General features: G+C 48.1%; 1 protein-coding gene across 3 annotated transcripts in view; it reads left to right on the forward strand.

Annotated features, from left to right (window-relative positions):
- Positions 1–21,395, forward strand: part of Esrrb (estrogen-related receptor beta) — a 155,788-nt gene that overhangs the window by 41,634 nt on the left and 92,759 nt on the right. Inside the window, exon 1 of one of the 3 annotated variants that reach the window (XM_087552876.1) lies at positions 17,327–17,655. Coding sequence (XP_087409002.1) covers positions 17,606–17,655 — 50 coding nt within the window. The 5' untranslated portion in view covers positions 17,327–17,605. 3 annotated transcript variants of the gene reach the window in all.

Below are 21,395 nucleotides of genomic sequence, written 5' to 3' on the forward strand. Positions count from 1 at the left end.
GCTAATGTCAGCCCCATGTCCTGCAGTCTCCATACCAAACCCTGTACGGTCTCTCCTGCTCACTTGCCTCTGAAGATGGTACCCCATCTTTCCATCTAAAATGTCCTACTGTCCCGCCCTGATAAACAAGCCTGACCGGCACTCTTCCTGCTCCCCTCTGTTCCCAGACCCTGCATGCTCCCCAGTCTTTACAGGAGGCTGCCCTCTTTGGGACTCTCCCACTTTTGTTGGGGGATTCTGAGCCTATCTATCAGTAGCAGAAGCTGCTGGCTTTCTTTGCACCCGGCACGCAGTAGGAAGTTGTTTCATGCTAATTTCCCATCTCTCCCACTAACCATTTCCTGCTTTATCCCAGCTTCCTCTCCCACTGGGGAAAGAGTAGCAAATAGTGTGCTCTCTTGGCTTCCAAGGGTCCCCGGTGATCCCTCTATTTAGGGATTGAATATGAAGTAGAGGGAAACAGCAGGGGGCTTATTGGGCTCCAGCAGAGTGGAGGGTCTTGCTTGTTTCCCACAATGCCCAGTAGGAGCTTAGGGTACAAGTTTAACTGTGACCGCTGCTGGCCTGACCAGCTTGGAAGTCCCTTGCCATTTCCCATTTAAATAGCAATGTCTGGGTGGGGTTAGTGACAGCTATGCAGGGGCCATGAGATAAGCCCTCTCTGCACAGTTGTGTCTCTGTGTAATACCCTGGTTCCTCCTGCCCTACCCAGGGATGGTTTCATTGATGCTTTCTTGCCTTCGTCCTAGAAGGCAGATGCTACTTTTGACGGAGAGAAACTGAACCACACGGATGCAAAGGGGCATACTCAGATCATGCAAGTATCCCAGAGAGTCCCACTCTGAGGCTGTGGTGGTCACCATTATGCTATGTTGTCTCCCAGGTGATATAGAACTTAAATTCTACAGCCTGGTTTCTTCTTGTCAAAGCCTGCCTTTTTGGCACAGGGCTACGTGGGTCAGCTTGTTTCACTTGGCCTCCTCCCATTTTCCGTTACTCCAGGCAGTACCCCTTTAAAGGGGACACGTAGCATACCAATGGTGGTCATTTCACCCAGTCCAATAGGTGATGCCCTGGGGTGGTCCCAGGGCTGTAACCTCTCTTATGGGCGTTTGTGCTTACTACGTCCACCACTATTTCGGTCTCTCTTAAAGAAGGCGTTTGGTAGTCACCATCCTAGTTTCTTTTTTGTTGCTGTGATAAGAAACCCCAGCAAAGGCAACTTAGAGGAGAAAGGATTTTAGCTCTTAGCTCCAGGATACCGCCCCTCCTAGCAGGGAGAAAGGCATGCCCTCAAGCCTGGTGCTCAGACACCTGCTCATTAACCCAGGTAATAGTGTTTCCTGTTTCCAAGCTGGGTCTTCTCACATTGATTAATCAAGACTACCCCTTACAGACATGAACCTGATCCAGTCAATCCCTCAGTGAGACTCTCTTCCCCGGTGATTCTAAACCATCTCAATTGACAATTAAAACTCACCACCACGGTTGCCATCCACTTCTGCTTGAGCTACCTTGTCCACCAGGTACACCAGTGAGAGAGGTTGACTGAGCCTCTGCCTGAGGTCCCTGCCACACTGACGCCTATCTAATAGCCCCCGTCCCTTCCTGATGGTACCAAACATTTTTTTAATCTAAATTCATTATGGTTAGTTGTTCTTAATTAAAGTAAGGAAACAACGAATGTAGCTGTGCACACTTGCAGTCCCAGCACTTGGAAAGGAGAGGCAGGAGGATGAGGAACTAGAGATTTGCCACGGACACAGGGTTTGTTTGAGGCTAATCTATGCTGTATGAGACTCTGCATTAAAAAAACAAAACAAACAAACAAAACAAAATAGAAAGAAAAAGGAAGGAAAGAAAAATGGTAATGTTGGAAGTGTAGCTCAGAGGTTAAAAGGGCACACTGCTCTTGCAGAGAGTCAGAGTTCCATTTTTGGCACCCACATTGGGTGTATCAAAAACACTTAAAAATCCAGGGAATTTAGAGCCCTCTTCTGGCCACTCATATGCACATACCCACCCAGACACACATGCAAATGTGTAATAAAAGTAAATCTTTTTATTAATTTATTTATTTACATTTCAAATGTCATCCCCTTCCCAGTCTCCTCTCTGCAAGCCCCCCCCTCTTTGCTTCTAAGAAGGTAGTCCCCCACCCACCTACACACTCCAGCCTCACCCCTCCAGCATCCCCCTTTGTTGGGGCAACAAGCCTCCACAGGACCAATGACTTCCCCTCCCACTGATGCCAAATAAGGCAGTCCTCTGCTACATAAGTAGTAGAAGCCACAGACCCACTAATGTATACTCTGGTTGGTGGTTTAGTCCCTGGGAGCTCTGAGGAGTCTGGTTGGTTGATATTGTTGGTCTTCCTATGGGGTTGCAACCCCTTTCAGCTCCTTCAGTCCTTCCCCTTACTCTTCCATTGGGGTCCCTGAGCTCAGTCCAATGGTTGGCTGTGAGTATCCCCATCTGTCTTAGTCAGGTACTGGCAGAGCCTCTCAGAGGATAGCCATGCTCCTGTCTGCAGGCACTTCTTGGCATCAGCAACAGTATCGGGGTTTAGTATCTACAGTTGGGATGGATCCCAAGGTGGGGCAGTCTCTGGGTGGCTTTTCCTTCAATCTCTGCTCCATTTATAAAAATAAATCTTAAAGAAGCAAATCTAGGAAGAACAATGAATGAATGAATGAATGAATGAATGAATGAATGGCTAAATAAATACATGTTAGTAGCAAGGGACTGTTGTGATGGCTAAGGGGGTTAAAGCACTTGCTGCATGACCTTGGTGACTTGAGTTTGAGCCTTAGGATCCACGAAAAGGCAGATGGGGTGAACTTGTTGTATAAAGTTCGTCCTTTAACTTCCACACACATGCTGTGGCACATACCTGCTCCCACACAATATGAATAATAATAATATAAATTTAAAAATTAACAATGAGCCGGGTGTGTGGTGTGCACCTTTAATCCCAGCATTTAGTAAGTTGAGGCAGAAAGATTATGAGCTTGAGGCCAGCCTGGGTCACCCAGTGAGACTCTGCCTGACTTTTTTTAAAAATACTTTGGTAATGGGCTGTTTTTAAAAGTTGCTTTTTCCTTGAATCTGAAGACATCAGCATTTGGCTATAAGAAAATAGAATCGAGGACGTAAAATACTTACCGTTTCTAAAATTTAGTGATTCCAACATTGAAGAAATTCAAACCTGTGCAGTGGGGCTCAAACACAGAAGACAGAGCTCACCCAGCAGGTGTGGGCCTGAAGAGTTTCAACAGCTCTACCTACAGAATCCTGTCCCCCCTTTTTAGACAGGGTTATCCTATATCGCTATGACTGTCCTAGAACTCTTGATATAGACCAGCCTGGCCCCAAACTGAGGTCTTCTTGCCTCTGCCTCCCAAGTGCTTGGATTAAAGGCATGGACCACCACACCTACTTCTACAGAACCCTCTTACGAACCACTATTCTGCAGAAGGATCAGAAGTTTAAGTTTATCCTCTGCTACATAACGAGTTTGAGGCCATCCTAGGCTAGGTTCTGTCTCAGAGCAGAAAGAGGAGTAAGAAGGGAACGAGAAGAGACACCACCATCACCATCTAGCATCCCTGGCAGGGAGGGCATAGGTGATGTGTACTAAGGTATGTTCCCCCTCTGCAAGACTATAACTGCCACCAGGTCTGGGTGAGAGGATTATCCACAGTTCCAGAAGCTGTCGATGGCTGGGTGTGCATGCCTTTAACTCCAGCACACAGGCAGAGGCAGAGGCAGAGGCAGAGGCAGAGGCAGAGGCAGAGGCAGAGGCAGAGGCAGAGGCAGAGGCAGAGGCAGAGGCAGAGGCAGAGGCAGAGGCAGAGGCAGAGGCAGAGGCAGAGGCAGAGGCAGAGGCAGAGGCAGAGGCAGAGGCAGAGGCAGAGGCAGAGGCAGAGGCAGAGGCAGAGGCAGAGGCAGAGGCAGAGGCAGAGGCAGAGGCAGAGGCAGAGGCAGAGGCAGAGGCAGAGGCAGAGGCAGGAGGATCTCTGTGAGTTTGAGGCCAATCTGATCTACACAATAAGTTTCAGGACATCCAGGGCTATGAACTGAGACTCTGACTCAAAACAAACAAACAGAAGCTAGCAGTCAGTGCCTGTGAGCACCCAACTTGTGATCAGTGCAGGATTAATTCATGTTAATGGTCTTGTTCATGCGTGCCTTCTCCAAAAACTCTAACCTAAGCTGCTACTCAAGGTCTGAGAAACTTTAGTCACCAAATCTGAAAAACTTTCAGAGCACCAGTGTGACAACACAAGTGGAATACTCCACACCTAACCCTGTGTCGTCCATCCATCTTGGGCAAAGGGGCACACTAAAAGTTGTGTGGAATAACCCTCAGGCTGTGTGCATGAGGTGACTATGACACAGACATGAATTTTACATGTAGTATGGACGCTATTCCTTTACCATCGCCTTATCTGTCAAATCTTGTCAAACCTATCATATCTTATTAACATGCCCTAGTGAGAAATCCAAACAGCTCTGGTCTCAAACATTTCCAGTCAGAGATCTAGACCTGTGTTGGTATTACCAGATATGAAAGGAACATGGAAGCATACTTGTTTAAGGACAAGGCAAGGCACAAATTTAAATTATTGGCATTGTATACATTGTATACTTGAACACAAGAGAATGTCTTTTTTTTCCCAGATGTATGTATGTGTGTATGTATGTATGTATGTATGTATGTATGTATGTATGTATGTGAGTACACTGCAGCTGTCTTCAGACACACCAGAAGAAGGCATGGGATCCCATTACAGATGGTTGTGAGCCACCATGTGGTTGCTGGGAAATGAGCTCAGGTCCTCTGGAAGAGCGTTCGGTGTTCTTAATCACTGAGCCATCTCTCCAGCCTCAAGAGAATGTCTTTTTAGGGGTGAAAAAGGCAAACGTTTATTGAACAATTGCTTGGTGCAAAGCTCTAGGGAAGGAGGACATGTTGATGAGGGTGGGGAAAGAATTTGTATGGACAGGGTGTGGCCCATATTTGCCAGGACTCTTGGGAGTAAGACACAACAAATCCCAGGAGAAAACATCCCTGAGGATCATGCTGCTTCTGCGTCCAGGGCAGATTCCGTCTTCAGAGAGAGCTGGATCTAGGAACCTTCTACCGCTCCTCATGACATCATGCCTTTTCTAAAGGGACACAATAAAGAAGGAAGGCAGAGGTGACAACGCTACTGTCCAACTGCAGGTCACAGTTTTCAACTGTTAGAGTAACTTGCTGATGAGCTTCAAGACCTGCAAGTAGGAATGAGTCTGACTTCCCATCTTCCCTTCCGTGGCAGAGGGAAGACTTGTTTCCGAAGGCCTGTGGCCTCGAATGTCTGCACTACTCTTCTTTTTAAAAAAAAATATTTACTTTATGTATATGAGTACACTGTAGCTGTCCTCAGACACACCAGAAGGGGACATCAGATCCCATTGGTTGTGAGCCACCATGTGATTGCTGGGAATTGAACTCAGGACCTCTGGAAGGGCAGTCAGTGCTCTTAACCGCTGAGCCATCTCTCCAGCCTTGCACTACTGTTCTCATCTGAGTTCCTTGGCCTGTTCTATGCTGCACACTCCCAAGGTCTCTGGAGCAGACCCTGGTGTCTAAGCTGTGGACAGAGGTGGTAGAAAAAAACAGCCACTGAGATCTTCAGAATGTGAGACAAAGTAGAAATACTGACTTCGGAGGGAGCTCCTGAAAACCCTACAGAACACGTGGGCAAGCTTTTGCAGATGTATGATCTTTAAGTAATATACGGTGGCCTGAGTGCCAGTGGGATGTGACCCCGAGAAGGTCCTGGGTGCTGACCAATCAGACCAACAGTTCCTCCCTCTCTAGTATCCAGGAGTGGCAATATGGGAGGAGGACCCCAAGTCTCCCCCTTTCTGTTTAGTAGTCATTGCATTTGTTGGGGGCTCCTCCCAGGGTCGTGATCGTGCAGGCTGCTGTTAGTCCTTGAACTAAGATTTAGATGAAGAAGATTTACCATGTCTCTGCCCCAGTGGTCTCAACTCTGTACACACCTGGTTACCTTTTGGGATTGCTCCACCCTGTCCTAGGACACACTACTAATTTCTAGCTTTTTTTCTCCTTCAAGTTGCCTTGGTCATGGTGTTTTATCCCAGCAATAGAAAAGAGACTAGTGTACAACTCGTGCATGGCCCCTACCATACCCAGAAGTGTTCCTTCTCAGTTATTCCTGCAGGGGTCCTCCCACATTATGGGTGGCCTGGCACACACCAAGAAGCTGTATGTGTGTTCATCATGTTCAGACAACTGAACTTGGAAGAGGTGGAATGGTTTGCTTTGAGTAGTGTCCAGACAAATGAGGTCACAATCTGCAATCATCTCTACCTAGACTGTTGTCTGATCTACTCGTGGGGAGAGCACTGGGCAGTCCTTTGACACGGGAGGCAGTCTGCTCCATCCGCTGGAGCCGTGAGCTGGCAGGAGGGGTTGAACCAGGCTTTCTTTCACTATTCTCTCCCAGGGTCCTTAGCAGCAGAAATGGTTAAAGTTTAGACTTTTGTGTATTGATGATGCTTTCTCCAAGATGAAGGGCTGAGAGTAGCACCTTGTCTACACAGGGGACAAAAAGGTTTGCAACCGTGGCTAAGTCTCAGGCTTCTGGAATGGCAGTTCTTTTTATACCTGTTGAAAGACTAGGTGCTTGTATACGATGAGTTGTCTTGAATCATAATAAGGCTTAAAACAGACCCACAGCAACCCTAAAGATGATCTTGCCTTTGTGGTCTCATCCCTGCCCTTCTGTAGGTGTCTGTGGCTCCCTGTGACCAACCATGCATTGGGTTATTGAGTCGGTACATCTTAGAGATGGGTTAGGCTCTTCGAGGGGTTGAAGATAGGATGGGACGGTCAGAAGCATCTGAATTGTATTATTAGTAGAAACAGATACAACCTAATGCCTCGGTTGTGGGCGCTGAGCCTCATCGGGCTGAAGGACTCAGGGCACGCATGTTACAGTGGGGGATACCACTTCTGAGATCAGTCTCTCTGTCCTCAGAATTGAAGTCAGAACCTCCATTTAGGAAAGGAAGAGGTAAAACCAGGTTTGTGCTAGGCATGTGCAAACTGCATACCCGCCCTGCACCAAACGACCTTACTTGTTGATCGATGTATTGATCCATTGATTGATTGGCAAGTTCTCTGTGGTCCTAGATGGCCTGGAACTCACCGTGTAGGCTGGCTAACCTTGAACATAGAGATTTGCCTGCTGCTGCTTCTGCTTTTGCCCACCGAATGCTGGAATCAAAGGCATATTGACAGACCGCAATCCTGAGGTCACATCACAGAAGTATATATTGCTCCAGGATCATGCTGGTAACAAAGGACACGGCCAAGATTTGAACTAAGCTTTGCAAGACTCCAAAGCCAGTGTCCTTTGTCAATTATAATAGTCACAGCAACAAGTTGTGTTGCTGACTCCGGTCCATGTGGGCATCGTGACACTAGGAAAGAACAACTAAGTCACAGTACCCATCAGGATGAGCCTGGTATTGTCATGAATGTGCTTCAAGTCCGGCCATAGAGATGATATCAGCTTGATGCTGGATAGATGGAAAACAAGACAAAACAAAAAACCAAAACAACAACAACAACAACAACACCCCACACATAAGCAACATAGGTGGGGGGTGACCCCAGATGGAGTGATCCGTTCTTTTCCTCCTTGTCTGAACTTGGATAGTTATTTTTGACTGCTTTGTATCTCAGGGTCCCAGGTTCAGTTTTAGTGAAAGGTAATTATCTGGGGCTTTCTTTTAAAGTCTCAAAACCAGTGCTCTCAAATGGTGTTTCTGCAATCCCACAGGCAAAAACATGTCTTCTAGTGGCACGTCTCTCTTCTGTGGATTGAAGACATCAAGAGCTATGAAGGAATCAAGACACCATAGAACTCCATTCTCTAGTCCACCCTTTGGTATTGGGAGCAAGGAAGGACTCTCTCTCTTCATACTGGAATTGATAAGTTAGCCAGTACCCACCCACAGGATGAAAGGAAATGTGCACCGGTTGGTGTTGGAAGGAACAGGAAAATAAAAACCACCCGTTTGTGCTTGAATAGCCTTTCAAGTTGGACAAGGGAAGGACATGAACTCCTGAGCTTGCTTATGTAATCCTAGGACCTACCCTAGCATCAGGAGAGGCCTCCCCATTTCTTGGGTATCTGTGCAGAAAGTTGTGAGAGCATCCATTCGGCTTAGAAGTGCTGCCTATTTGAGCTGCCCCAACCACGCACGTGACCCCGATGGGACGCTTTGGCTTGGCAATAGATGGTCTTCTTTTCCATCACCTCCTCCGCCATCTTCTGGCAGTACTTCACTTTCTCTGGGTCATGGAAAGTTAAACTATACCCTCTGGCTTCCGTCCATAACTGGTTAGTCCCTTCCCCAATATCACATTCCTTCTCAGTTTTTCTCCCCTCTCTGCTGATAGCAAACCTCACTCCAATTTGAAAGAACTCTTCAGTAAGAGCTGGGTGTGCCATTAAACCCATGTGGGCATAGGTCTGGTCCACAGTGGCTTCCCAACAGACTGTTTTTCTAAAGCCCTGACATAAATCTGTTGGCTGTACGAAGCATAAATTTCCCGTTATCCATAGTGATTAGGTTCCCAAGCTAGCCCCCAAAATCACTGGTATTGACTCTGTTGAAGATAGCAGAGTAAAACAGAGAGTAATGTGAGGGTGGATTTGACTTGGTTTTTAACTCCAGATTTTCTTCTGGCCCCGAATAGTGTACTTGCAGATTTTCAGTTTCCTCCTCAGATAGTAAGATGAGGGCAGTGCTACCCAACCTAGCTGTGGGCTGCCTTGCTTACCCTGTAGTAAGAATAAACCTCAGGATAGTGTCTAGTGGCCAGTACTAAGTGAACATTCAGAAACACTGGCTTGCATACCATCCAGCTCATTGAACCAGAAAACACAGCATAATTAATACACTCCTTCTGTGACTAACAGAGGACAGCAATGAAAATGAACTTTAACGATGAACTGTGGTGGGTTTGAGTGAGAATGGCCCCCATAGGTTCAGATATTTGAAAGTGTAGTAACCAGCTAGTAGAACTTTTTGGAGAGGATTAGGAGGTGTGACCTTGTTAAAGTAGTTGTGGCCTCATTTGGAGGTGTGTCACTAGGGGTGGGATTTGGAGTTTCAAAAGCCCATATGCCTGTGGATAAGAATGGAAGGTTTTCAAATACTGCTTAAGCTCCATGCCTGTTTGCTTCCTGCCACTGTGACCATAACCCTCTGGAACTATCAGCACACTCCCAGTTAAATGCCTTCTTTTAGAAGAGCTGTGCCTTGGTCATGGTATCTCTTTGAAACAATAACTAAGGCATGGGCCCAAACAGAAATTCTACCATGGGATTAAATAAGAAATGGACTGTCTGGGGTTGGGGATTTAGCTCAGCGGTAGAGCGCTTGCCTAGGAAGCGCAAGGCCCTGGGTTCGGTCCCCAGCTCCGAAAAAAAGAACCAAAAAAAAAAAAAAAAAGAAAAGAAAAGAAATGGACTGTCTTAAAACATGCATTTGAGAGGTGGAAGTAGAAGGGTCAGGGGTTCAAGGTCAGGGGTTTAAGGCCAGTTTAGGTTACATGAGACCAACTGTGTAGCTGAGTAGTGAAAAAAAAGAGGAGAGAGGGAGGGAAGGGAAGGGAAGAAGGGAGGGAGGTAAAATAGTAAGTCTTCATTGTGTTATTTGACAAAAGGTAGAATTATTCAGTTAGAAAGAATGGTTAGAGGGGCTGGGCAAATCATGACTGTTCTGTGAGCAGCTCTGGACCCTTTCAGTGCCTTGGAGATGACCATTATTTATCTATGGGAAGAAGTTCCTAGAACTCATTGTGACATCTCCTGGTGGAATCCCTCAGAGGTGGATGGTTAGGAGTTTAAGACGAGAGCCAGCAAATGGTTCACCTGCTGGAGGAACTTGCCACCGTTTCTGGGAACACCAGTTCCAGGCCTGGAACGTACATGGTTGAAGCAATGAACCAACTCCCAAAAGTCATTCTCAGATGTCTGCACGCACAACACAGCATGTGTGCGTGCCAGCGACTGCAGCGTCTGCATGCACGATGCAGCATGTGTGTGCACCTGCACCTGCAGAAATTGCTTAGGACTTTGGCCCGCAAATGACTTTCATGGAAGAATTTTTTTATCAATAGTTTGGATTTGCTGGGCAAGATGCTATTTATTAAAAAGCAAACCCAACTTTTAGCCAGTTTTATTTTTGTTTCTGTATCCAGATAAACCAGGGTCCTATTTATGCTTGCCGACATGGTAGCCTGATCCCATCAACTGCCCATGATTCACCCCCAGCTATAGTACACTCTACTGGTTGCCCACCCAAGAGTCACCTCCACTTCTTTCTTTAACGGAATCGAATACCTTGGTTTTAAGCATTCGGGTGTTCAAGAAAGCCAAGCCTTTCCCTCCTGTGAGTAAATAGGTTTTTAAGGTAGTCATGATAGGCTAGTTCTTCCTTGACTGTGATTGATTGGAGGGTGAGCATGTGACTGAATTCTGGCCACTTAGGGAGTGAGCATACTGGTGTGGTAGCATATACTTGTAAATAGTAAGACCCCGTCTCAGAAGGATAAGGGCTCGAAAGCACACCACACTGGTAGAGTGCTTGTCTAGTGTACAAGACCCTGAGTTCCATCCCCTGGAAAGAAAGCAGGAAGATGAATCATCTTGGGTAGGAACTGAGAACTCCTGTGGCGGGGGTTGGGGGGGTGGGGAGGAATCTGTCTGAAGCAAATACAAGTCAAGCTAAGCAGAGTAAACTAGAGCAAGGAGGAGCAGCATTTGCCTCAACACAGGCGTGCATGCATTCAGCCCTTCCTTAGATTCTACACAGTGGGCAAGTGATTCAAGACCACAAGGACTGCCCTTCAACTGTAGTCCTCCTCCCTATGCCAAAAGGCCCATTGAGTAACAGGAGCTTTAAGGAAGAAGTCACAGACCCAGGCAGTTTTGATTTGCCTTAGCCCAGGTACCTCACACTGGTAATCCCAGAACTCAGGAGCAGGAGGATTGCCCCAAGCTTGAACCTGGTCCACATAGCAATGCCCTGGTCAGTCAGAACTATGTGGTAAGACCTTGTCTAAAACAAACCAAAAACCTAGAACAAAAGAAGAGAAGAGAGACCCTACCTGAAAGCCATCCCACAGAGGGGAGCAGAAAGGACAGAGTTTGGGGAACTCTGGACACGGCTGCAGGTGAGAGAAAACAGGGACCAGTCAGTGAGTCTGTGCTTTGGTAGGCCCCAGAGCCCACCCCTCCTTGTCCCGTGTTTGTCCCTTTCTCTCTGGGGTTCACATGCCCTCCACAGTGCTGCTGACACCACCTTTCCCCACATCCCTTCATTGCCAGACTTGCAGTTGTCTTTCAGAGCAAGTCCCTGGGGTTGAGTATAAACCGCACTGTGCCTTCAGTCAGCAGGTGTAAAGAGAAATTACTGCTGCTCCCTGCTCTGCTGGGCCTGGCTGAATTACCCCAAAGCCGTGTTTATCATGCCGTTGAACCTTGTGCCCATGTTTAATGTGCTATCTACGCTGACCCCAGGTGTCTCTCTGCTTCGCTGCTCCTTCCCCACAGCTATCCTACAGTCTGTGGCTCGGAGGGTCATCCCTGACAAGTGTATTACCGGTGTTTATCCATATTAAATCTTGGATCGGTGACTGCCTTTTACCCATCTTTCTAAACTCTCTTCGCTTCTCCTGCAGCCTCGCTTTCTGCCTGGCCGTTCCCTCCTAAGTCAGGAGTCTATTGTGGTCTTGGGTTTCCAGACGCTCAAGAAGAGTAAAGGTGCTATGGGTGGCCCTGCCTACAAAGCTGGAGTCTTCATGTGGAGTCGCTGCTGACCCATTCATAATTGTATCATTCAGAGCAGTGGGGGAGCTCACCAAGGGGATTGATGTAATTACATTACACATCTGTAAAGGCAGTGGTGGGCCTGAGTTTGCTCCCACCACAGCTCTAGTGAAAGCTATCTTCTCTATCGTGTCTAGCATAGGCATAGCACGTTACACCTCACAAAACCTTTCCATGTTTCTCCCCCTCTAAACCTGGAAGCTGTCACCCCCATATCACTCTCTGTAAAACATTCTGAGAGAGCTAAAGCTCTCTGCATCATTAGGGATTCAAAATAGGTTACACGATTCCCTAATCGACCGTGGGCATCTTGCTGGTTTGTCTTGTTGATTTGTTTTGACTCAAAATTCACAAATCCCCCTTGCCTCAGTGGCCCTCTGGCTGGACTCTCGAGCATGCGCTGCCACGGCTCGCTTAAATGTTTCCGATTTTGATTTTGCTTTTTCCTTGCTATGTAGCCCTGGCCTGGAAGTCACCATCGCAGGTTTGAATTCTGGTGTGAGTGCTGAGACAGTTACAACTGATGTGATTTTTTTGTTGTTGTTCTTACTTGATAATAACATTTCAGTGTTAGGGTTTCATTTCCCCCAAAGCTTCATGTATTCTATGTTTCCTTTAAAATAGTTGTACTTGAGACTAGCAATGTAAATGGGTGATATGTGTGTGTGGGGGGAGGGGGTGGTGTGTAAACACACAGTTTTAAAAAAGAAATGTAAATGCAGTCCAATTTTCCTTTTCCTTTGTGGCCAGAGGATCTTGACAGCGGGACATTCGTAGTTAGACTATCATTGGTTGAGAAGTTTTTCTTTACCAATAAGACTCGAGATGAATTGCCCTTACTATCTTTTCTAGTCAGGGATGTTTTGTGCTCAAATTGATGCCAGAGTCACAAGAAATTGGATGATAAATTAACATGTGACACAGACAAAAATAAGGTCAAGTTTCTTTGTTATAAGGGAAAAAAACCCAGAATGCACTGTAATGGAAAATACTTAATTAGCTCATTCATCCAGTCAATAGCTCCTTGTTCAATGCCGCTTAGCTACCAGGTACTGTCAAGGCATGGCTTTCCTTCTTGTTTTTCCTCCTCTCCCTCATTCCTCTGACTCCTCTCTCTTTGTTTCCTGCCAACAGTTCTTTTCCTCCCCCAGAACTTTGTCAACAATGCTATTACAGCCATGATGCCCTCTGATTGTCCTGGTGATAGGGAGGAGGGAAGGAAGATCTTTGTTTCTCAATTTTCTGGTCCTTTATTCTCCCTACTGGCTTCAGTTGTCTTCTGCATGAGATCTATAGGAAGAACCGATCTGTATGCCAAGCAGTGAGCTTTAATAGACTGTTCAGCTGTGTTGGGGAGCATATCTTCAGGGTGCGTAATGAGGGGACAGGTAACAGAGTTTTGAAATATCTGGACATTCTTCCAAGACCCTTGGTATGGATTTCAGATAGAAGTATTAAGCAAGAATCCTAGTATTTGTCCACTCGAGATCCCTCCCCCTTCATAGTTTTTGGTGTTATGGTGACAGTGCTAATAGAACTCAGGCTTTCTAGCCCCAATAATGGCCCATTAGAGCTTCAGGAAAAGCCATCATGTTTCTGTAGCATTTATCTGTCAGCAGGAGACTATTACAGAGCACAAACTCACATTGTATTAGTGTTATCAGTTCCTTATGATCCTTGGCACAAGTGTCAGCCAATGGGCTGGCAGTCTGCTGGTCCCCACTGGATGATATAACTCCATACGCAGATTCAAGCATATGAGAAAGCAGTGGGTCTGCAGAGGTGTGTGGCTGGGGGCATTCCTCCAGCCTGGAGCCCAGGAAACACGAACCTCAGATATGCTCAGGTTAAGGTCACTGTCTTGGTCAGGCCTGCCTTAGTCACTGGGGACTGTCAATGGATGTCTTCCCAGGATCCACCTTCTCCAGTCTTCACAGTGGGCTGGAGCAGACTCGGGTTTGGCTTATGATCCAAACAATTCCACGGAGTCAGCCTCCTCTTCTGGGACTGATGGTAAGAAGCGTGTCTACACGTTGTGTGTTTCCCCACAGCCTTGTTCTCACCCTGCACCCTTGATTTCAGGAGATGTAGGAATGGCTGAGGGACGGCAGTACCAAACTGCGAACCCTAACATCCACTGGACTTAGTGACCACAGGGTAGATTTCCTAAAACTGCCTGGTGGGTCTTATTCAATGATGAAGCCATCCTCTGGGAGGGACCAAACTGGATCCACCAGTTGTGTTGACTTTTTGTGGTTTGAGAGATACAAACAACTTCCTCTAGCAATTGGTCTTAGAGCATGTGTGAGGAGGAAGTTATGGGACATGACGGACATTTCTTAACTATTGCCTCATTTGTGGAAAACGTAAGACTGGTTTGGGAAGGCTGTACCAAGGGATGTGGGATAAAATCGAGACTGGGCTCTGAAGGAACAAAGATGTGCTTTGCACCACACCAGAGACAAGGGTTGCCATGCTTGGACTGGTTGCAAAAATGGCAAAAAGACTCAGGTACAGACATTATGGTAACAGAGACCAGCTGTGATAGGGCCAGCAAAAGATGGGTCTGTGTGGACCTTTTTGATTGGATTCATGGCCTACTTGGAGCTTTCTGTTCAAAGGAAAGCACGGGATTTGGAGCATAGTAGGTAGTGTTGAATGGCCCTGGCTATAGACAGTGTATTAGGGCAGGAAAGCAGGTTGTGAAACGGGCCCTCACCAACTAGCAATTCCTTTTGTCATCATGATGTAAGAGATAGACACGGGGGGTTGGGGATTTAGCTCAGTGGTAGAGCACTTGCCTAGCATGCGCAAGGCCCTGGGTTCGGTCCCCAGCTCTGAAAAAAAAGGAAAAAAAAAGAGAGAGAGAGAGAGAGAGAGAGAGAGAGAGAGAGAGAGAGAGAGAGAGACACGGATGCCCAGACCCTAGTGTATCTATGTGCAGAATACACCCAGAGGCTCATGCTACTGACCTCACAACTTCTAAAAGAACTTGCACTCAGGGGAGGAGGAGGCAGGGAAAGGAGAGAGACCCATCTGCAAACATCAAGAAGTGGTATTAAGCAGAAATCCAGACCCTGGGTGGCATGCTGTCTGGTATGTGTTGTGTGACCTGGAGAAGGACATTTCAGCACACAGGGAAGTGCACGAATCTCTCCATTTATCAAATCTGGTGAGAGGTCTACATGCAGGTGCTTCTCAGCTCAGGATGGGGTTACATCCCCATCAGTCTATCATGAATCGAAATGATCGTAGGTTGGAAAGGCATTGAACATACCCATCCCAGTGAACCTCATGACTAAACTACACGGTGCACTGTGCCCCTCCTCATGTTTTGGGGCTGAGTAGGGGCTGTCACAGCCTGGCAAATTGAGGCAGTGTGGCACACATTTGTATATGCTTTGAAAAGGATTCCCCCACCCCCCCAAAAAAAGATCTTGCTGTGTAACCTTGGTCCATGAACTGCTCTTCACAAAGCACTGCTGGGTATAGGATGCTGGAATTCTCCAGTGAGCAACACACACACACACACACACACACACACACAATCACTCCTCTCATGAGACTTCCAATCTATGGAGGAGGGACGGTACCTCTCTCATCAATAAAGTCGTGATGGCTAACTGTGTCAAGCAACTTGAAACAATGTAACAGGCAGTAGATTTGGGTGCTGCCTGGAAGGGAGGGAATGGTCTTCTAGATGAGAGCTCTAGAGATTGGGCTGTGGAGGGAAGGGTATAGAGACACCTACAGGATCCTGCCCTGTGTCCATGTTCACACAGGCCAAAGAGCAAGCTTCATTCCTCACTGCCACAGGAGTCATTAACTGTGCATTTTTAAAGCACTGTCAAGCCCTGGGTAAGCCTGGGAACAGAAAGAAGTCAGAGAAGCCCGTCAATGAGGCCTTCCCAAGAGATGGGAGTCAGTGGAAACCAGGCTCAAGGGTAATACCCTCTGTGTCACTTTGTCTCTAATAAAATAATGGGTTTTGTTTATTTGCTTGTTTTATTTTGTTTTAATGATGCAGGTCTGCTGGGGGGGGGGTGTTGATAGAGCAAACATCCCTGCCCATCTCTTGATTGGATGCCTCAGGACCACCCCACACTTTGTTCCACTTCAGCAAACGTGAACGTTGTTATCAGCTGCCCTCCGCAGCCTCCACTAGTGCACTTACCCAAGTCAAGCATCACCCTTGAAGCCAGTGCCTACTCCCCAAGTCCCTCCACAGTGGCTAACCCCTCCTGAAGCTTCCAGAACCTACCCTCCCAGCTTTATTCCCAAAACACACAGCATTACACTCTGCTTAGACGTTATTTTGTTGATAAAATTTTGTCGCCCCCCCCACACACAAACACACACATTGTCTTTTGTAGAGAATAAGGTATAATACTCTCTCCTGAGGGCTTTTCCTCCCCCTTTTAAATAATTCTGTATCCACACCAGCACACATAATCAAATTGATTATTATCCCTGTGACAGGCACATCCCCAAGGTGAAGAGCCCCACAGGAAGAGACGAGACTTGACTTACGGCTCATTTTGGTACAGTGGCAGCCCATAATGTTCTGGTTCACAGAGGGAGAGGCAGACAGGGATGCAGGTGTGTTGATAGCTGGGAATTCAGGTGTGTGTGTTTGAAAGTGTCAACTAGTGCCTCCGAGAAGCTGTGACAGGTAAGTTGGAGGTTTCAAAGCACAATTATGTTTTCCCCAAACAGACAGGGATTTATGTCTGGAACCCGGGGCCTGAGTGCACTGTTGAGATTTGCCAATGGGCAAAGCCTAATTTGTGTAGTCTAGAGGCATTTTATGGGCGCACACCCTGCATCAAGCCACATGTCAGCGGTTTAGAGCAGACTGACCCAGGTGATAGGAGCAGGAAAGGAAATCTGTCTCTCTCTTCTGGCTGCAAGCACTTCACCTGCTGGCCTGACCCTTGTGCGCTGAGAGGTTAGAGCCTGCGGATTTCTAAGCCACTGGCCGCTTCTCCATAGTGGTGATGGTGCGGCGGAATGTGACTGGTTTTTAATTTGGAGAACAAACCCATACCAAGAGACTCAGAGAGGTTTGCCAAGCCTGTTCATAGAGCTGGACCGTAAAGAGGGAGGGGGGGCATGCGGATGTTAGCACCCTCCCTACCGACAGTCCCACCAAGCAGTTTGACTTTCCTCTCTGGTTTTCTGCTGCAAAAGCAAGACCGCAAGCTTTCGGACTCTAAAATCCAGCCTTCCTACTCCACAGGAGGTGGGGACCTTGCTTGCCCGCGGGAGTGTCCTATTCCATTGAAGTCTCTTGGGCTGGCCCCCCTCCCCCCACCCCAGCTCGATTCTGTCACTTTAAGTCCAGCCCCTGAGAGATAGCCAATAGGAGCCAAATCATACATCAGTCTCTCAGCCTTAAAGCTACAGTAGGGTTAGTGGGCTCCAAGTGTCGGGCGCCCCAGCCTCCTCCACCGCTTCGCGTCCCCTCTGCCCGTTCGCTGAGCGCGCGGATGAGTGGGAGCGCGGAGCTGCGCGCGGCTCTCTGCCTCCGGCTCCCCGGCCGCGGCCGCGTCCTTCCACTCCGCCTTCTCCGGCTCACGGTGCCCGGCCGGGACTCGCACCTCGCCTGTGCCCTTCACTCGTCTTCCGCGTGATTTCCCCGCCGCCTTTCTCCTCCAACTGGGAATGCTAAAACGGGACTGATGGACGTGTCCGAACTCTGCATCCCGGACCCCCTCGGCTACCACAACCAGTAGGTGCCTTACTTTCCTGTCTGTCTGTCTGTCTGTCCGTCTGTCTGTCTATCCTTCTCCCCATCCAAGAGTCTCTCTCCTGGATGTCGCAGTTCCTCTTCTACACATTCCTGAAGTGGCAGGGACCTAGGAGGGGCACTCCGGACGTAGGAGGGAGCAAACCGCACACTTGCCAGGGTTTCTTAAACCCTCCTCTTAACTTTTTCCCGCATCCTCTTTCATGAGCTCTTACTTTTAGACAACAGTGGCGCTTTCTCGTTCACTTTGAATTTGCTCCACGGTGACAAATATCTCCATTTCCGTGGCGGGCAGGCGGAAGCCCAGAACAGGTGCGGGAACGTGACAGCAAGGGTGTTCTGTCCCGTCCTAGGAATCCTCCCCACGGGCGCTTTGATTTCCATCCTGGGGCAAAATGATTTCAGCCAGGGGCAGAAAAATCAGGTGTGCTGGGTCCCGTGAGGGAAAACTGCAGGTGACCAATGTCAGGTGGGCGCGGGGGTCCCAGCGGGACGCTCTCGGTGTGGCGGTCCCTAGGAACCCCTGGGGCGCGGCAGGGCCCCGGAGCACTGCGCTCCGCACGTCCTGCTTGGGGAGCCGTGTCCCGCCGGGAGCCTGGTGTCCCTCTCGGTGCTGCAGAGGTGAAGTCGGTTGGACGTTCGGGGCAGCTTGTCGGGTGCTGTTTCCTTGCCGCGGGCCAGAACGTAGATTAAGTGAGCGACACGGGTGGCTGAGGCTGCGGCGACCGGACACGACTCTCCGTAGCTCCGGGGTCTTGGGACAGTTTTCTCAGCGTGTTGGGTGGGAAGGGGAGAATTGACCCAAGCCTGGACTATCTCAGTTCAACACGGGCGGCCCGCGCTCTCCAAGGTGGCTGTGCCACCTGCTCAAGCACCTGCCGGGGTCTCTCTTCTGGCGCTCCGCGTCCCATAGCGCTTCGGTGAGCGTTCGTACCGGTTGTGCCGTTCTAGAAATGGCCCTCCTCAGACTTAATAATTAAGATTAAAAAGAATCTAATGAAAACTCTAGTTTCTCACCGGCAGCTTTTTTAAGTAACTTTGTGTTTTTCTTTCCTCCGCCCCCACGCCCCTCGTTTGTCTTCCTTCTTTTTTCATGAAAGAAACTTAGAGTCAGGTTTTCTTTCTTACCACGGTCCTTTCCTTTCCACACCACGCGTCCTTTCCTTGCACCATCCCGCCAAAGAACTTGGGAGACAGCTCTGAGACTAGCTGTGGACCACCTCTGGTTAGGTGAAGTTTCGAACCCTCACCTCCCACTAGCCCGGGCCAGCACGAGGAGGCAACTTAGCAACGCAGCTAGTGTGTTAATGACCAGGCCATCCTGCTCCCCACCCTCACGCCTGAAACAGTGACCCTTTCGCTTCTAGTTTCGGGATTTTCTCCCTGGCAAAAAGTCCTTTTAGATACCTGCAGAATTAAACAGAGGTTCAGAAGGAGGTGTTGACGGAGAGGAAAGCAATCCTTAATTATAATGGATTCTGATTTCCATCGTGAAAAGTGGCTTTTCAATTCTCTTTCAAGGTTATGCTGCTCCTGGGGCTGCCGTGTGGGACTAGGGGTCTTTGCGCTCAGGCTCCTCCTCAAGGGAGTATGAGAGCTTCGGGAACCCCGGGGAAGAAAAAGGTTGGGGCTGTGGACCGTAATGCTTGTTGGACATTTCCTCACATAAAATTACCAAGTACGTCAAATATTGGATATTTAAATTATTTAGGCTCCCTTTCTCCGGAGGTGACTTCTTCCCCTGAGCCTGAAATATCTCTGTGTTTGTCCCTAGCTCAAGTCATCATCGATCAATATGAAAATGTGTGTGCGTGTGGAGGGGCCGGAATGTATGCATCGATAGTGTTGAGCACACACACACACACCCCCCCCCAAGGCCTGATTTCAGTTTGGGGGGATTTGTGGATTAAGAGGGCTCCTGAGGGAGGTGCAAAACAGGATGATGGAGCCAAGGTCTTGTAGGTCTGGGAAAGGTGTTGAGTGAAAATCATTTATAAAATAAGCCTGGCAGTGATGTAGATTCTCTCTCTTTTCTGGCCTCTCTCTCTCTCTCTCTCTCTCTCTCTCTCTCTCTCTCTCTCTCCTCTTTTTCAAAATAATAATAACAATAACAATAGCTCCTTCTTCCTTGAGCCAAAAGTCAGAAGGCTGCCTGTTTTTGTTTTGGTTTGTTTGTTTGTTTGTTTGTTTTTTAAACCCAGGCAGGACCTTCAGAGCTGCAGCACCTAAAGGTGTTTGCCAAAACCATGGTTCGCATTTGCCCAGGGACATAAACATGAGCTTGTGGAGGACAGGGACAGGTCGCTTTGGAGTCTCCTCTAGCAAAGTAACCAAACGGGGGTGCCGCACACTCTGGTTTGTTGGAGGGATGGTGGAATACATGCATTTATGGCAGGGAGCCTGTCATGGGGTGCAGTTGGAGGGGGGGGATGTGCTCTGTCTATACATTTTATACCTCTGTGTGGATTCATTGACATCCCTAGACTTTAGAAAGCCCAAGGGCACAGGGAGTGTGAGTCAGGGGTGGGGGTGCAGCTCTCCTGTCCCCTCCTCACACGGAGAACATTCATCACATTCTCTGTGTCGTCTGCCTTGCCCCAGGGATGAGCACCCCTGTGTGCACCATCTCCCCTACCTTACTGCCCTCCATTTTCATTTTTCCATAGTCCATCCTGGAGGTGACTCCCTCACCCTTCCTAATCAGTGTTTTATGTACTCGTATGACCTGCCACAGGCAGACCGAACGTCCTCTCCTGCGAGTTGCCTGTGTATGAATGACTCGATGAGGCACTGGCTGGAGACCCGAGGCACAAAACCCAATGTGTGTGTGGGGGGGGTGGGTGTGAGGGTAGAGTTGCTGCCTTCTGAGGAGGAGGAGGAGGAGGAAGACCACCTTGCTGTTGTTAAGGAAACAAAGAACAAACTGTCCCGAAGGTAAAATATGTCAGTTCACACGTAGGAAAAAATGCCACATGGTAATTCAAAATCAGTGACCTGGAGAAAAACAAAGGGGGGGATTAATTTTTAATGGTACATTCAAAAATAAATCAGAGGGAAGGCATTAGTCGTGGTTTTCCAGGGGAGGGGCTCCAGAAAAGAAACCTTTATGTGTCTGCCACTCCTCTGGAGGTGCCCATAACTGGTAGAGGATGGTGGTATAGCCAGCCCGAGTTGTTCAGCCCCAAGGCAATGAATAGGAAAAAACATTAGGTCAGTGTCACAGGGCCCTAGTCAGTACTGAGGCCCTTCCGGGTCGGTGGCAGCTCTAATACCCTTGGAAATTTCCTCTTGGGGTAGATTATTTTACCAATTCCTCTCATCTTTGAAACAATCTTCTATTCTGCCAATAATTATAGTATGTGTGAGTGTGTGTGTGTGCATGTGTGAGTGTGTGTGTCTATGTGTGTGAGTGTGTGTGTCTATGTGTGTGAGTGTGTGCGTATGTGAGTGTGTGTGAGTGTGTGTTTATGTGAGTGTGTGTGAGTGTGTGCGTGTGTGAGTGTGTATGAGTATGTGTGAGTATGTGTGTGAGTGTGTGAGTGTGTGTGTGTGTGTGTGTGCGTGCGTGTGTGTGTAAAAGATTTTCTTTTATAAGAGCATGCACCAGAGAAACAACTTGATCCTCCAAACAGGAACCTTTTCATTCTATTGATTTGGAGTAATCAATAAATATCCCATTTAGTCGAGAAAAGGGACAGAGGAGACTTTTGGGACAGCAGTCT

This window comes from Rattus norvegicus, chromosome 6 (assembly GCF_021556685.1).
Source record: "Rattus norvegicus strain SHRSP/BbbUtx chromosome 6, alternate assembly SHRSP_T2T, whole genome shotgun sequence".
In the NCBI taxonomy this organism is placed as follows: domain Eukaryota; kingdom Metazoa; phylum Chordata; class Mammalia; order Rodentia; family Muridae; genus Rattus; species Rattus norvegicus.